We start from the raw sequence: 16,883 nt of genomic DNA on the forward strand, positions 1-16,883 counted from the left end.
AACGTTTTTCCGATGCGCGCCGAAAGGAGAACAAGCCGCAGATCTTCCTTCCTCCTTTCACCTTCTCTTTCACCTTTCGTGCCCCTTTACATTGAGATGCTACGCCACTTCACTGTATGCACTAGTCAACTGCTGTCTCGTATCTATCTTACAATATCGCCCTGTAGGCGCGAGTTCTGCGAGCGATCAAGCAGGATGAGCGGCAGTACTTCAACATTGCTTGCAGATTAGCCATGTTACTGTCGAAACACGCCACGACCATCAAGTCTGCTGGACACATGACTAGTGTGCAAGAGGACGCAACATGCCAGACAAGGACTTACAACAAAGAGAGTCTGCATACTGTTGCGCGAGATGGCAAACCGTTGCAGTGGTCAAATATACGTCCACGAAAGAAACTCAGTAGCAACGTCACTCGTTGATACATACGGTACACTATATACACACTACAATGACGACTGTAGACACTAACCATCAGCGCTGGACGCTCGTGGTACATAGCTTGGTGGGAAAGCTCGACGTGCATTCTGGACACCGAGCACAACAGCATGCACAATCTGGCTGACACTCGGTGAAGCAGCGATGTGAACGCTCGATGCAAAAAGCATTCACCTCTAGCTGTTCAGGCACCGAAGTTCCACGCCAAGGAATGGCCGTGCACGATATATATGCCTAATCGCATTTCCAGCTTCGCAGTTCTTCACTTCTCCACGACTTTGTTCAATATCTTGTTGACACCACCTCAACTCGTACTGTGTATTTCACATCAAGACATTCATTTCGGCGCGACAGTATCTGCTGACTCCGTACCCGAAACGCGATATCCTCGAGTCGCTATGGACGATCTTTCACTCACAGAACAGTACCAGAGGTACAAAATCGGCACGAAGTATGTGGTGCAGTGGCTCGCCGACACCGCAATGGACTATACAATTGTGCCTACACTCGTATTGGCACGTAGAGAGAACACAAATACAGTTGCTGGTTTACGCGACATCACGCTATCGGTGGACAGCCTTCGACAGTTGGCGCGCGAGATTGTTGAACGCGCCCAGTGCACCAGTAGAGATCCTAAAGGTATCGACGACACTATCGTCGTGCTTGTCGATGTGGTGCGCGGTCGCAGGGAGTTTGCGCAACACTAGGAGGCTGATCAAGAACAATTACTCGACGAACGCGATCACGGCCATGTATATTTTGTCACCACGATAGAAAGCGTGCTTGGATATCTCAACGACACCAACAAAGATCTACGGCAACAGCATCGGAGGTCGAAGGCCGCAGATACAACTGTCGCGAAAACGATCTGCGCACTTCTCAACAGCTTTTAATCCCTTGTAATGGACACTACTATAGAGACCAACGAAGTGATCTCGACCCCTCCACCTACGACAGAGGATGCTACGGTGGTCTTGGACCCGCCTGCCAAGCTTAGAGTCGTGCTAGAAGACACAGTCGGGGACAAGAGGCTTGCTCTACTATGCTACCTCAATGACGTTGCAGACGTGCGCAAAAACATCCGTACATGGTGGGAGCGCTATCGCTCTAGCGAACTCGCCCTAGGGACTGTCGCGTCACTGACCCAGGACAGGATTTCTCGCCTTCGAGACGCGTCCGCACACATAACAGCAGAGTATCCAGAGTTCACTCGGTTCAAGGAGATTGCAACATTCCTGAACTTGGATCTGGGGTTTGAGCATGGCAGACTGGTCGATCTGAAGTACGACGACATCACCATGGCTAGCAATGAACCTTCGTCTTTCTTACTTATAGACGCCTGGACGGAGTTAGTTCTGCTGCGCACTAACCTGCAGAACTACTCGTCGACATCGCCGACCGACAGGGAAGAGTCGGCAAATGCCGAAAAGCACATTGCTACTAGCCATCCTCTCGCTAGCACTCTCATGGCTTCGCGCGAAGTGGAGAAGCTCGCGGATATCTGGCACCTGGCTGGCCCTGGCGAATGCCCAGATCGCGCGACGGCAGACTGGATCGAGTTCCTGCACGACATAGAGAAAGCGATCGGCGTGAACCTCGTTACGACTCTGCAGATTCAGCTCGACGTTCTGGATGTCATGAAGCAAGCACCTCTAAGCCACGTCCCCTTCCTTGCTGCCGTTGCCCTGAGGGCTTCGACATCGCGCAAAATGCTGAAGGACATGACCGCGGACCTACCTTTCTAGCTACACGCTCACGAGGAGACCTACAAGCTACTGCAGCGCAATACCGTCTCGGTGGCTGAGGGACTTGCCGACACATCAGATAGTCTAGAAGGAGCGATACGGCGTTTGCAGCTACGATCGCCTTTACTCACGAATCTGCCAGTACTTGGCAGCAGCTACGCCAGTTCCATCTCTGCTCGGCTGCATGCCAACGGCATTGCACTGTGCAACACTGGAGCACTTTTACTCAGCATCGCGCACCTATACACTACGTGCCGAAGCTCGGGTCACCTCGAGTCCCGTTGGACAGATGTCGACTTCGTGATCGACAGCTAGGGTATTCGTCGTCTTGGGTCGGCCAGTGAGCCTGGCTCCATTGCTCCGATCTCGACGATGACCTCCGCTTTCGCGTTGGCTTTAGGTGCGAAGCCACGTGCGACCACTTCTGGCTCTGAAGAAGGGTCGCATCGTCGATGGGGTGGCCTAGAGCTGCCAGAAGCGACACCCGTTCCGGATCGCATGCGTATTGCGTCATCTTTTTCAAGACAGTACGCTGCGGTTCAAACATTCGTGAAAGGTGCGGGCCTTTCGATGACTGGCAAGACGCGAGCAATCCTGGACGCGGTGTTGCGAGAAACCGCCGCTACCCATCCTAAGCTCATCTCTGACAATGCCTTGAACGAGCTACAGGCCATCGGACACGTTTCGATTGAGCAGTCACTCTCTGTATTGTCTTCCGTACTTGCCTCCGAGGAGACAGCAGTGCGGCTCGACTATTGCACTCTATTCGGCGATCTGTGCGAGGTGGGGGATGAGATCAGGGTCGCAGTCCAAGAGAGTCTTGAGGGCTTCCACGAGATTGAGTCCTTCACGAATGTCCACGAGCCGCACGAGGTCGTCTTCGAGATCTTCCGCATTGCGGCGAAACGAGAAGCTTTGCTGCTTGAGAATCAGAAACCTTACTGGCCAGACGTCCTGAAGATCTGCGCTGCCATCTTCACTAGACACATCAGTACAGAAAGGTCAAGACTACTGGATGAAGCAAAAGCACCGATCACCCCGGGTTCTGTGGTTGTGACCGAGCAGTGGAGTGAGACCTCCAAAGTCTCCGCAAAAGGTCTCAAGCTTCGTCTCAAGGGTAGCGAGCTTACGATGACCGACGATGGCCTGAGCGATCATGAACGCGATCTGCGAGCGACCAAGCAGATCCACATGAAGCATTTCCAGAAGTGGCAAAATCAAGGCATCGATTTTGAAGTCCAAGCTTCCATGGCGTGGGACATTCTGCAGCAGCAGAAGAATCAAGCCGAGCGTGAGAAGGCTGGTAAGGCAGGGGACATGAGCGCGTCTCAGAAAAAGAACGCTGCGAGGAAGAGGGCCAAGGCCAAGGCGGCGGAAAGTAAGGCAACAGAGGACGATCAAGCGAGTGAGAAGCTGCGAGGCGAACCCACGGAAGGAGATATACCGGCTCCAGACTCATCGGACTGATCTCAGCTCGATGTGCATCAGATCTGGCGTGGGCACAAATAGCAACGACTGTGGACATCGTAACAACACCCAGTCACTATCACCAACACGCTCCACAGATGAGATTGATATGAACAAACTGGCAAAGGCCTCTGCCACCACAGGCCGCAAAATTCGCTACTATCACGAGCATGTGTTGGGAAGAGGAGAACTTCTCTTAGATCGCATCTCGCGCTCCGGCGTGGGGCTAAGTTTGAGGGAATGGCAGGATCAGGCTGACAAGGTCATCCAACAACAAGCCAGGTACTCCCAGGACTTCGGATCTGACGAATCGCGAAGGAAGGTTGTAAACACCGAAGATACGAACTGCGTATGGGCCTTGGATTAAGTGTTCGCAGCATGCATGGAGGATGTAAGGGAAGCAGAAGGCATGTGAAGTTGGACCTGGTGATTGATAGATGTATAGCAGAACCGTAACTGCCCCATTGACTCCCCCGTATCCTTCGCTATCAATATCGTGATGTTCTGCATACCGTGTTGTCCATATTGTAGAGCAACATGCCACTTCGTGCCAAGCGCCAAGACGTGTCGCACCTCACCTGCTTCGCGCCTTCTTTTCGTCTTTGCATCGTCGTCCGTCATGACGATAATCCTCGTGGTCTCGAGACGATGATGTCGATGCAGGCGAAGCGTCTTCGCCGCCCGCAGGAAGCGCCATGGGCCGTCTCTTCACATCCACGCCACCTTCTGGAAGATGGAGAAGATGGGTATACGTGGTCGAGGCCAGAGATATGAATATCGGGATACTCCAGTAGCGTTCAAACCGGGAGTGAAGCTCTAGCGACGTCGCTGACGTCGCTGATGTGTGCTAAAAAGACAAGCCAGACAGGACTTGCAGAACGCAGCAAACTATCTGAGACTGGCTGTGGCTTATAAAGCTCCTGGAGCAGGTCAGTCTGGACTGTGAAGACATTGACCTCCTCAAGATGAGAGCCCTATACGCAGCGCTCCGACTGTACGATATATAAGATTCACTGACATGGTGTCCAGTACAGTGGCATTGTTGCTCCAAGTGAAGAGGCACATGAGCAGGGAGCATCTTCTAGGTCATGCTCTGGGTACTTGCTGGACATAATGGGCATAGCGTTCATCGTGACCCTACAACCGTAGGCTGGGACTGGATTCTGGACGAGAGCAGTGTCGGCCTGCGTGGCAGATGGCGATCCTGTTGCACAGTATATACCCGGACGACCATCATGCCAGAAGATCATGGCGTCAAGATGGAGTAGCTTGCCAAATTGGCCGTGGTGAACGCACAGCGCGAGCACTCGCTTGTGCTTCATGCCTTGACAGGGATTTGTCTTAGCGCAACACCGAGTGTCTGTGCCCTTGAGGTAGCACGACGTTCTCTCTAAAGCTCCTACAAAAGTTCAATCGCTGGGGCACTCTACTTCAGCACATTTCGTCAAGCTCATTCTCCAACCAAACTACATCAGTACGCCTAGCAGCCCAAGAGACACAATGGACTGGAAGACCGTCGCGGATCTTGTGGCGGACTATAAGACAGCCTCTCACCATGTCGCACAGTGGCTAGTCAACAACACTAGAGGACATGTCACAGATGCTGCTCTTGCCGCCTACATAGAGCGTGCTGCACAGCACGGCAACGGCATTCAGCAAGTATTCCTCGATCCGCCTGACTTAATCCAGCTTTCTGGAGACGTGGAGAGGCGAGCAACCGTTTCTGGACAGGCGCCGTTCGACATCACTGCAGCCATCTCTGTGCTGAAAAACGCCATCCGTGGGCGCAAGGGGGCTGCGGAGTGGTATAGGGTCCGAGGCAAGAAGGACAAAGAGTCACTCGAGCGCGATGAGAAGCACAGCCAATTCATTGGTACTCAAAGCGAGATGCTCGCATGCTTGCAAAGAGCATATCGAGCCACTCAACCCATTGTCCAGCAGCCGAGACTACCTGCCAGGATAGAGGAATTGGTAGCCGGCTTCTGCCAGCTTCACGTGGAAGAGCCAGCGGAAGTCGGTCCTGCTATAGCGGCACGCTTGACGAAGGATGCTGCGCATCTCGTTCATGTCGACGATGTCGGTGTACAGATGCAAGTCGAACCAGATGACATGGCATTCGCTCTCTGTACATTGCTTGAGGAGTTCTTCAAGGCTCGTAAAGTGTTACGTGAGGCGTGGACGAGCTGCAAGAATGGCACCCTGCCTAGCGAGTACGCCTTCGCGATGAAGGAAGCTGCGAATCAGCTGATGCAAGCGAATATCGACCACTTCGCAGAGACACATCCGGGCTTCGATGATTTCAACACGATTGCAGATTCTTTGGAGTTGAACATCACCACAGAAGAGGGCGTCCTGCAGACTTTCGAATGCAACGTGGAAGGTCTCACATCTCAACTACTCTGTATCGACGCCTGGATCACGGTCAGTCTACTTCGGAGGCACATTCGAACAGCTCAGCTGCCTAGGACCCATAGAGCAGTCCGGGTCTTGGACCGTAACGTCAACGCTCATCATCCACTCTGTCTCAAGCTATACGAATCGAAAGTGGACGTTGATGACCTTGCTGCCAGATGGCAAGACGCTGGTCCGCAGGATCTGTTCACGGCGCAGTACGCAGAGTTTCGTGCTTCAACCGACCATAGAGTCTCTCTTACCTTCATCCTAATGTTACAGAACGAGATCGACGCACTCGACATACTCGGAGAAGGTAGAACACTTGTACTGGTCTCGCTTGTTGATGTCACAGTCCAGGCACAGCTGTCGTCCGCCAGCATTGATGAGCTCAAGCGCCGGTACGAGCCGTGGGTACGACATGAAGTTGACGAGACGCTCGACGCTGCTGCAAAAAAGATACAACACGATATGCTGGAGGCGGCCGGCAAAGATGTGGCTGAACTTTACGAGGTTGAACCAGCGGACTTCCTGAAGCGACCTGTCCAGATCTTACCGACTCTAGGTACAGCCTACTCATTGAACTTGACAACGCTTCTACACAGCAGCGGAGTCGATCTCCTGAATATTGGCAACATTGGCTTGGCAATGGTTCACCTCTATTCCATTTGTAAAGCGTCCCAGCTGTTGTCCGAGGAGTGGATAGACATGGAGTTCTTCATCAAGTCGCAAGGCGCTTTGTCGTTGGGCTTGATTGAGGCGGTCCATGCCACAGAGCCAATGCTTACAGCTGCTAGGAATTATGGTTTCGCCATGGGGTTGGAAGCGCACCATTATACCGCCGCGAAAGCCAGGGAGCCGAGAAAGCTGGGCAGAGTATCCTTGACACTTGGAAGAAAGAACATCAGGACCGTACAACTGTGCTCGACGTTCATGAAGGAGCTACATACTGTTCAAGCGGCGGCATCAACGGTAGCCTTCTGCATCTCTGATGAACTGCCTTCTGTGCTGCACCACGTTGCCAAGGGCCTGGCCGCCGACAACCCCAGTCCTTTGGATGCAATCACGCTTGAGGCGGTTCGTGACAATCGGCCCCTCACACCCGTGCAGTTGCTCTCCGCGCTGAAAAAGTCCTTGGGTAATGACGACTTTGCGATGCGCTTCGACTACTACATCTTCTTCGCCACGCTCGTAGACATCGTCCGCGAAGTGCAATTGATGCTTCAAGAATCGAAGTTCGGGAAGGTACGGGATGTTGGCAAGAAGGACAACCCATCTCTTCTGGTGGACGACATATTCTGGCTTGCCGCTTGTCGAGAGCGCGACATACTGGCCAACGATGGTACATCTCCAATAAATGATTACATCAGCATGTGCGCGAAAATATTCGATCGGCATATGGGCAAGGATGGTTCGAGGCTCTACGACATGGCCGTCGCTTCGCGCACAGAGCCGGCCTTGGACGATGAAATCGCGGTAGCACCATGCGTCACGCCGGTCGGGCATAATGTGGTCCGCCTGAAGCTGAACGGAAAGAAGCTGACCCTGAAGGGCTAGACGACCGACTAGCAGGAGATCACCCCGTGTGTTCGGAGAGGGTGTAGGATCGCTGGGAAGATTGATATTCGGGGGGGGGACAGCGTTAGATGGGCCGCAGAAAGGATCTTGCTGGTGGCTGAGAGTAACCCAAGGCCGCAACGTGATGGAGTGGCTATCGTGGAGACATACAGCATAGATACAGATGCATGACAGACGCGTATACAGTTGTGCCATGTCCTCTCCATGCTTGTTGCTTGCCATATCGTAGAATTCCTACCTGAGCGCCAAGACTTGTCCCACCTCACCTTCACCGCATCTGTCTCCACAAGCCGCCGACATCGACAACAATATCTTCCCATCAGAAGTAGATATATTGACCCCATGTTTTGCAGATACGAGGTCAGAGTGCGGTTGAGGTCCCCGGAACTGCAGCGTCTCGCGCATCTCCCGCCTGGCGGTACCTAGGTGCAGATTTTGCCAAGGAGCATGAGAACAACCTCGTGCGGGTCGAAAAGCATCAAATGGCAAGTCTTCGCAGGGACTGCCTAACGCTGTGCGATGAGTATCTCCGGCAACTGGAGGAATATCCGCCCTGCTCATCGAGACCAATGATGCTGAATCATCACATCGAGAAGTGCTGTCACTTCAGCACACGATTAAGAACGGTCATGATCGGTTACCATGGCTCTTGGAATGTGCAGAAATGAGGAAACACTCCTGTACACAGTTTCACAGGCTGTCACCACCTCATCGACGGGACTTCTGGGCCGAGTAGAAAGCTGTGAAAGGGCTCAGGAGACAACAAACGGCCAGCAAGCCTACCACGCCACATATATGGAGAAGAGTCTCGTATTTGGAAACTACCCGGTCGAACATACCGGTATATATGGTCTGTTGGCCGTGGGTATATAAGAATGCGAGATTGTTTAGGGGAGATGCATCACATTGTCGTATCGACCAAGCATGGTGTCTTGCTTCCACGCAACAGTAATCCATTGGCGGCGAGGCGAGCACTCGAATCGACCTGTCATCTGCGCGAGTCGGGTGAAGTGAAGGGCCTCAAAAAATGCTGAGGTGAACAGAACATGGAAAGGATCCGAGCTTGCAAGTCGTTCCAGGTCCGGGTCACATGCGCTGGACCCACGATTTCTCTCATCATTCGTCGACTTCTTCTACAGCCAGCTTGCCTCGACCGATCAATGCTACACCGTACACGCTTGCTGTCGAAAGTGTCATATCATCCTTTGGCTGTCTACCTCGCTCAGCATCACATCTCCGACGTTGTCAGCTCACCCCAGCTACTGCGCCGACGATGGACTCAGACAGATATATACAGTACAAGTCAGAGACTAAGCATATTGCGAAATGGCTCGTCAAAACATCCCCGAGAGGCACGCGAAGCATTATCTCGGTCGACAAGGGCGAAGGATCGCAGACAGTCAGACTCGCCACTCACCAGATGCGAGAGCTTGCTCGAGCCATCGCGCAGGAAGCCATGACCGCAAAGAAACTGCCATCTGGGATTGACATCACTCTCACAGTACTTCAGAGCGTGCTGCGAGATCGTCGAGAATGCGCTCTATTCTACAGGCAGTTCGATAACAAAGGCGGCGACGGCCTTCAAAGAAAGGATGGGCACCAGCATTTCATTGACGTCTTGTCCTCAATCCTCGAGAAGCTGGTTGACATCAACAAAGCACTTTCTCCAAGAAGACAGACCGCAGATGATCTTGGCACGGTGAGTGTTGCGCCTGTCAACATCTTCGACCTCATTTGCGCCGACTACGGTGACGACAATGCAACGAGCGAGGAAGAATCATATGCCAGCCCTGCACCAAGACACGCGACTTCTAAGCGCGATGAAGACGAATTTGACATTGAGGACGATGCGGGAGACATAAGACAGGTGCTTTTTCGCTTCTTTCGAAGTGTCGCCGAAACCAGACGAAGTGTGCGAGGGAGAGCTACAAAGCTGGCAAGACATCGCTCCCTCACGCGTCAGTCATCACAGAGACGGCGATTGATATATTGAGGAGAGAAGCACACAAGCTCACACTATTTCACGCGGAACTTGAGAGCTTCGACCACATCGCCAACCTACTGCCAATGGCTATCGACGTCACATCTGGTACAAGCTACGAGGCACCACGAAGCATCTTTGATCATGAGGACGGCGAGGATCAAGACGATACAGCTTCTGGTGACGCTGCTTGCATCTCGGCATATCTGACCATCAGCGTACTCCGTCACACATTGCAGGAAGACCGCAAGCGAAGCAGCGTCAAGCTCTCGTACCTCAACTACATCAACGCGGCTCACCCTGTCGCCGAGCTACTGTACGACTCTCGGCAACATATCCTGGCAGCGGCGACACTGTGGTCTCAGCGCCTGTTCAGACTCCTTCACGATATCATATGCGGCTTTCTTGCAAGACAAGAAGCTGCGCATTGACTTGCTATTGGTGATCATGGTACAGCTACAGCAGGACATATTCGATACCCTAGGATTTGCATCCTTGAATCTTAATAGGGCGCTCACGAAGACTGCTTCTCGCATCAACACCGTGTACAAAGAATTGCAGTATCCATGGCTAGCATAACGAACTGAGTACCTACAGTGCTTCAACATGCCGAGGGAGCAGCTTCTGGGAGCAAAAGGCATAGTCTTGGGCTCTGAACCTTACCAAAAGCCCGCAGCTAGTCTGAAGTTCCTGCTAGAGCAGTTCCCAGTGTTGACGGGCTGCTATGCTCGATCACTGAGTCAGCTCGCATATCTGGATGGCAACACCTTATGCAACACGGATGATGTCGTATTCTCGATGGCCCATCTATTCGACGTATGCTACCATCATCAGTGGCTCGGATTTACAGATGAGCTTTGGCCGGATCTTTCCACAACAGCGGTAAGAGGTATGAGGGAGAACACAGGTCTGTTGAAGATCGTCAAGGACACAGATCCTACACCGGGTTTCTCGATGGCCAAAGACTTTGCGATAGCTTCGGGACTCCAGGCCAATCATCAGACGAAGCTGAGGTCCGTCAACGAGGGACGTACGCAGGATCTACCCAATAAGAAAACTCTCGCAATACGTGTGCTTCGAGAAGTAGACTCTGCAGCTGCGACCGGTCCACGGTATCAACCCATTGGTTTAATCTGGTTGCGGGGCATTGAGCAGTACGTCAAGATAGCCAACCCGGGGGTTTACGGCGAAGCGATTCAACGGAAGGAAGAAGCTAGTCAAAAAACTATCTACTCCTGAGCTCCTCTCTGCTATAGCGAAGATCTTGCCCTTCCAGGAACATCAGCTCCGCCTCAACGCACAGTCCGTCTGGCTGCTTGCCTGCGTCGTGCCCAGCAAAGTACGAAAGCGTCTCCAAGAGGAGTTTCCGCAGCTCTATGCGGAAGCAGATGATCAATGTGGAAGCTACAAGAGACTCGTAAACGCCAGCTTATGGGACAACGCTCTCCGAGAGGACTACATGCTCATGGGAGAGTCCACGAGACATCTGAGTGAGATGCCACCCAACGTATTGAGGGCTGTGGCTGAAGCGATACAGCAGCAGATCAAGGACAGGGATCGCTTCGCCACCGAACGAGCAAAGGCCACGGCTGCTGAGGGCTATATCACAGCTGAAGGCCTGAGAGATCTGCAGGAGGAGCTGAGGCACGCGAGAAGGTATACTTCGAAGTGCGATCTGAAGCTCAGAGGGTCTATTATGAGCGTGGGTAGTCAGGAGGACGGGAGAAAGGTCGAGACTGTAGCGGAAAGCAGCGAGGGACCGCGTGACGAAAAGAAGACGGCCGTGCCGAAGAAGGTTACCAAGGCAGAGAAGAGGGCGGCAGCGAAGGCGATAAAGGAAGCTGCGAAGGATGCAACGAAACAAGAGGAGATAGGAAGGTGAAGGGGCCAGAAGGTCGAGCAGGACATGCTGACGCAGAAGCCGGTGCCTGGATGAGTAAAGAGGCTCAGTAGCTTGTCTCGGCCTTAGCCAGTCCCAAACGTATTGCAAAATCAGCATACATGAATGATCATAGCTAGACCCTAGCAGCAAGTGTTTGTGTACCCATAAAGCAGAAAGGCTGGAGGCCTGTCATCTGCCGACTTACCCTTCCGTCGTAGTAGTAACATATCTGGTCTGTAAGTCATTCCAAGCACCTCTGTAACTTACCGTATTTGTGACCTTGCACTGTCGTTCATACTGTACTTGTATAGACCCATGATGTGTCAGCGCCAAGCCCCGTGGGCACTTCATCTGCTTCGCACCACACCTTCTGTTGAGAGGGATTGACATCAAAATCCCTGCCATATTGCACTTCTCACGACATTCTGAACCAGAAAGGATAAAATGATATGCTGAAAGGCCTCCGTCCTTATTGAAATGAGCGAAGGGTAGCACCCGCAGCTCGAGGAAGCAGTTGTCCGCTGTCCTCGCGATGCCGCATGCTGCTGTCGTCGCAACGTGCATATACATTGTTTCCTACGTACTCGGAAAGGGATTCACCGCGCCGGGGCTAAGAAGCGAGCCAATTAAATAATTGTAAGCTCTTTTTCAGCCAATTAGACGACAGCTCGAGTTTGTTAGCGATGGCCTTTATCCTAAGACCCACCCCTACTGAGCACGGACCTTCCCCTTCCCCTTTCCTTTCCCCTTCCCCTTCCCCTTCTACCCCCTTACCCTCCCGTTCGCAGCGCTTCGAAGGTGACAGAGTCTAATTGTTATTCTCGCTCCGGGGCGCTTAGAGGGTACGCTCGAGTGCTCGCAAGCTCGCACGTCGCAACCCTCACCGCGCGCCCTTCGCTCAATTAAAGGTCGTGTCTCCAGGTGGATTGGCGCCTTCAAGCGGTACGCCACTCAACTGTGGTGCAGAGAGAATATGCAGGCTCTGCACGCAGCCGCCTGGGTGGAAAGCACACCTCACGACATGACGGTATGGCCGCTCAACGACCGGTGCCGGGAATCATCGCGTGCGAAAATCTTGGACATATTTCAAACTCGCGCCCGGAATCATACGACATTGCAGTGGACATCGCATAGAATCGCGATGGGCAGTATATCAGCACACTTCACAGTAGCTTCAGTCTCCAGGCTCATACTTGCTGAACCTATTCCAGCGCCCGCAGTAATTGAGGAAGATGACTGCCTTTGGCCACGGACTGCGGTTGAGACAACAAACAGCCAGCAATCCAAATCAACATCAGATATCATTGACTGAATCCACCGCCTGACCTGGTGGTTGATCAGTAATCTCCTACTACGCATGTATATAGCCGCAGCTTCAAATCACGATGGAACGTAACGATGAGCGTGGGCAAACAAGACTCCTGTGCCAGCGACGGTGGCTGGTTGTGCCAGTGATTGTCAGGATGAGGCATCATGGCTTGTTCAAGATCAGTCGTCAGACTATGAGGATGCTGAACAACGTGAGTGAAGCTTCATGCTGTAGCGTGAGTGCTGGGTTGTGGCCGTGGTATGTGCGGTACCCTTCTGGGCTTGGCTGAAGCACATGCAACTTCGCTTGTCCTGCTCCTGTTTAGGCGATTGCCAGCAAGACCGCGCCACAAGTTTTTTAGTTCCAGCTTGCCAGCAACCACCACCTTCCTCAACAACATTATCCGTCCGCATATTGAGCAGAGCATGTCGATGAGCCACATCGCCAGCACCATGGATTCGGACATGTACCAGCGGTATAAGACAGGTACCAGGTACGTGGTCCAGTATCTTGCGACACAGCCCCCAGACATCGACTTCCTCCGAACTTCTTTCGACAGACGGGTCGCGCTGGTGGGCGTAGCAAGGTCAAGCTCGCGACACAACAGATGTGAGACCTTGCGCAGACCATAGAAGCCGAGGCTGCCAGCACCAGTCGGCGACCGAGCGACATTCGGAGTGCCATCACAGTATTCCAAAGTGTGTTGCAGGACCGTCGAGAGTGCGCCGCGTTCTATCAAAGCATTCGGAACAAAGACCTCCACATTGCGGAGAGTGACCTTGGCCATCAGCAGTTCATTGTTGTGCTGACCACGGTCCTCGATCGCCTACAGCGAGCGAACAAAGTAGAACCTGATGAGCAACATCCCATTGCAAGTTCACCTCGTCCGAGTGAGGCAAGCCTGCGCAACGCCTTCGAGACTCTGGTTAGCAGTGAACATGACGACCTTGTGGCAGATACTGGTCCAGCCGACCGCGATGCCACCCCATCATCTAGTGCACCGGGTCTGTCTTCTAGGCGTGGCAGTAATATCATTGCTGAGCTAGAAGATCCCATTGACGACAAGGCCTTCACGCTCTACTGCTACTTGGAGGGATGCACTTCCGCTCGAAGAAAGCTTCGGAAGACATGGCTGGAGTACCTGAACGGCAGCATCACTCTTGAGCACGCATCACTCCTCACAGAAGCTGCTATCGATGTCTTGCAGTCATCCGCAAGTGATATTACGCTGCGAATGCCAGAGTTCGACGACTTCGATGCAGTTGCGGACTTCTTACAGATGAGAGCAGTTGTTGCACCTGAGACGATGTTCAAACCGGACAAGAGCATCTTCCGGTACTCTGTCTGTGAGATTCAGGCCTTACCGGTCGATGATAACCGGTGAACATCGGCATGGCTCACAATGAATCTCCTGAGGCATGCGAAAAGCCAAGGACTACTAGGTCCCAGCGCCAGACCCGGCACCAACTCACCTTACTATATCAGCGCCGGCCATCCATTCTGTCACCTCCTCTATGAAGCAGCACCCAAGCTTATAGAGCTCTTCCCTTCACTGACACAGGATCATGACCTCAGCAACTGTATCGATTCATTTAGCCGTCGGTACAGACAATTCTTGGAGGACCCAAACTCTCGCATCAGTCTGCTTCTCGTCAGCAGCTCACAGGTTCACCAAGACATCTTCGACGTACTCGGCAATTCTCGTAGCCATCTGGAATCTGCAGTATCCAGGACTCACAGTGGCATGATACGAGCCTACAACTGGCTGGACGACAAAACGTACCGGGCGGACCCGGCATATATCACTGCATATCACTGCTCGCCTTACCGCTCGGAGCTAGATATACATATCGATGCTACGACCGACACATTCGTGCGCGGCACGATCTCAAAAGAGTGCAACCAATCACTGTCATGGCTAGTTCACACGTTCCCGGCACTGGCGGGCTGCCTCCTCAGACGGTGGAACGAACTCACATACTTGGACGGCGTTGCATTGTGCAACAAATCTGACATTGTACAATCAGTGGCATTCTTGACGCAGGCCTGTCGCGATCACGAGTACTTCTCAGCGCACTTCCGTTGGTCGGATCTGGAGAGTCTTGTCGATACGCACGGCGAATTCTCGATCGGCCTCAGGAAATCGACCGAGGGCCTTACGCAAGGCCTTTCAATCGCCAAGAAATTTGGCATGGCTATGGGAATCCCAATCAAGCAAATCTCCACAAACGAGTGGCAGCAGATGGATCTTCCTCGCAAAGATCGAAGTGTGCTCTCACCGCTGCTCAGGGTAAGAAATACTGCGCAGGTCTCTGCTAAGACGTCGACGGCTACAGATGTACTCCTACGAGACATACTTAGCAGACTGAAGCTTACTGAGTCCAGAGTTCTCACTCGGAGTGGAAACCAGTCACTAGCCCAGAGCACATTGTCATCCGTAGACGAGATCTTAGATCGTCTCAAGCAAAAACTCCAGGCCGAGGAGAAGGCTCTGATGTTTGACTACCACGGGTTTCATACCGTCGTTGGATGGGCTTTCCAACGTGTAGCCAAGCTCCTTGCGGAGCGCTTACCAGCCAAGGATGACGAGGAGATCATGGAGACCTGGGAGTACAAGAAGCTGGTAAACTTCATATTGTGGGAAAGTACATGTCGCGAGAGCAATGTTTTAGTCGGCAGATTTGGGGAATCCTCAGTCAATGCCCTCACGATCGCGACTGAAGCAGTTGAAGCTGCCGTGGCGGGCAACGAGCGATATGCTTCCCAAAACGCTGACCAAGCAATGAAAGATGGGCTCGTGGACGATGAGAGCAGGCAGGACGTGGAAGTGAGTCAGTGGTTCGCGCCAAGACGTACTTCGACGCACAAGATTGAGCTGATCGGCAAGAGCCTGACGATTACGAGCGTGGCGGCCATGAGTCGCGCTGAGCTGGCACATCTACCGGATGGCGATGAGCAGAGTAGCGCGCACGACGATCAAGAGGGTGACAGCAAGTCAAGGAGGCAAGAGAGGAGACGAAGATGCAAAGCAGAAAAGAAAGCTGCGAAGAAAGCCGCGAAAGAAGCAGGCGCCGGGGAATTGGGCGTAGACAGAGGCGATGGCAATCCAGTATCGTGAGGAGGACGACGCCCAATACGAAACACGCCCTATTGACTTGCCTCAAAGGCTACTGACTGTAGTGACGAAGCGCGACACGAAAGCCTTGTGCATTTGGATTCAAGCGTCATGACCCGTGTACTCAAAGCGTTCATTCGTCCCTCTATGCTACCTTGTTGCGTGATAGCAAAGAAGGTATACAGACATTACTTTCTCTTGTGACCGTCTCGTAACCAATATCGTCTCATCCTACATACAGTATCATCTATGCCGTAGACTAATACGGCACCTCGTGCTAAGCGCCAAGACCGTGCCAGCGTCACCTACTTCGCACCGTCTTCTTCGCACCATCTGTTGACATCTGTATCGCTATCTGACTGCAGCATCAACACCGCTCCCAATAGGTCGCTACCAGCGTTAATTCTTCAGAGTGCCTCATGCAACTTGCTGCAATATACTGCGACCCGCAAGCACGATGACCAGGCACGCTCCCGGCCACGAGAGCGCACGAGGCAGTCTTCGTCGCGATGGCGCTGCTTGGGGACGAAAACTGCCGCAGGACGCAAGATCACCTTTCCGCCTTCGGTAACGAGGTAGCCTTGGACTGACTGTCGAATCTAAAGCACGACAGTGCGTCTACGGCTTTTAACCATCCACGAGACAATGACAGGACGACGAATAAAGCAGTCATCGACTCAGCGCATCGCGCAGCCTTATGACATGCTTGTGTCTAATAATGCCCGGAGTGTTCAAAACGGCCGTTCGACAAGACCTAGAGTAGCCGTGCCTCATCACGCAGATCTAATAGGCTTGTGTGCAACACTGCTCTGCATGACCACTATAGATCCTAAAGACGATTGCATTCTGTGAGCTGACAAGCTGCGTAAGACAACAAACAGCTAGCAAGCTATCCAGCTCACGAATATACCTAGTAGGGTGCCGGAGGACCAGCAGTTGGCGGCTACGACATTATATATAGCCTAGATCTTACACTT

At 52.8% G+C, this 16,883-nt stretch overlaps 7 protein-coding genes across 7 annotated transcripts; all 7 read left to right on the forward strand.

Annotated features, from left to right (window-relative positions):
- Positions 1–836: 836 nt before the first annotated feature.
- CLAFUR5_08641 (uncharacterized protein) lies at positions 837–1,145 on the forward strand (the record flags this gene model as incomplete). The annotated part of the gene is made up of 1 exon (XM_047907789.1): positions 837–1,145. The coding sequence occupies one exon, from the start codon at positions 837–839 to the stop codon at positions 1,143–1,145; it is 309 nt and encodes a 102-aa protein (XP_047759727.1).
- A 195-nt stretch (positions 1,146–1,340) lies between these two features.
- On the forward strand, positions 1,341–2,183 carry CLAFUR5_08642 (uncharacterized protein; the record flags this gene model as incomplete). The annotated part of the gene is made up of 1 exon (XM_047907790.1): positions 1,341–2,183. One exon carries the CDS (start codon positions 1,341–1,343, stop codon positions 2,181–2,183), a length of 843 nt encoding a protein of 280 aa, XP_047759114.1.
- Positions 2,184–2,555: 372 nt separating this feature from the next.
- On the forward strand, positions 2,556–3,650 carry CLAFUR5_08643 (uncharacterized protein; the record flags this gene model as incomplete). Its single annotated transcript, XM_047907791.1, has 1 exon — positions 2,556–3,650. The coding sequence occupies one exon, from the start codon at positions 2,556–2,558 to the stop codon at positions 3,648–3,650; it is 1,095 nt and encodes a 364-aa protein (XP_047759115.1).
- A 1,500-nt stretch (positions 3,651–5,150) lies between these two features.
- On the forward strand, positions 5,151–7,598 carry CLAFUR5_08644 (uncharacterized protein; the record flags this gene model as incomplete). Its single annotated transcript, XM_047907792.1, has 1 exon — positions 5,151–7,598. One exon carries the CDS (start codon positions 5,151–5,153, stop codon positions 7,596–7,598), a length of 2,448 nt encoding a protein of 815 aa, XP_047759116.1.
- A 1,294-nt stretch (positions 7,599–8,892) lies between these two features.
- Positions 8,893–11,482, forward strand: CLAFUR5_08645 (uncharacterized protein; the record flags this gene model as incomplete). The annotated part of the gene is made up of 5 exons (XM_047907793.1): positions 8,893–9,529; positions 9,583–9,916; positions 9,966–10,050; positions 10,198–10,754; positions 10,807–11,482. The coding sequence occupies 5 exons, from the start codon at positions 8,893–8,895 to the stop codon at positions 11,480–11,482; spliced, it is 2,289 nt and encodes a 762-aa protein (XP_047759117.1).
- A 1,761-nt stretch (positions 11,483–13,243) lies between these two features.
- On the forward strand, positions 13,244–14,175 carry CLAFUR5_08646 (uncharacterized protein; the record flags this gene model as incomplete). Its single annotated transcript, XM_047907794.1, has 2 exons — positions 13,244–13,363; positions 13,417–14,175. 2 exons carry the CDS (start codon positions 13,244–13,246, stop codon positions 14,173–14,175), a joined length of 879 nt encoding a protein of 292 aa, XP_047759118.1.
- Positions 14,176–14,193: 18 nt separating this feature from the next.
- CLAFUR5_08647 (uncharacterized protein) lies at positions 14,194–15,909 on the forward strand (the record flags this gene model as incomplete). Its single annotated transcript, XM_047907795.1, is given in 2 exon segments — positions 14,194–15,081; positions 15,100–15,909. The coding sequence occupies 2 exon segments, from the start codon at positions 14,194–14,196 to the stop codon at positions 15,907–15,909; spliced, it is 1,698 nt and encodes a 565-aa protein (XP_047759734.1).
- Positions 15,910–16,883: the final 974 nt, after the last annotated feature.

Source organism: Fulvia fulva, chromosome 3, assembly GCF_020509005.1.
Source record: "Fulvia fulva chromosome 3, complete sequence".
NCBI lineage: Eukaryota > Fungi > Ascomycota > Dothideomycetes > Mycosphaerellales > Mycosphaerellaceae > Fulvia > Fulvia fulva.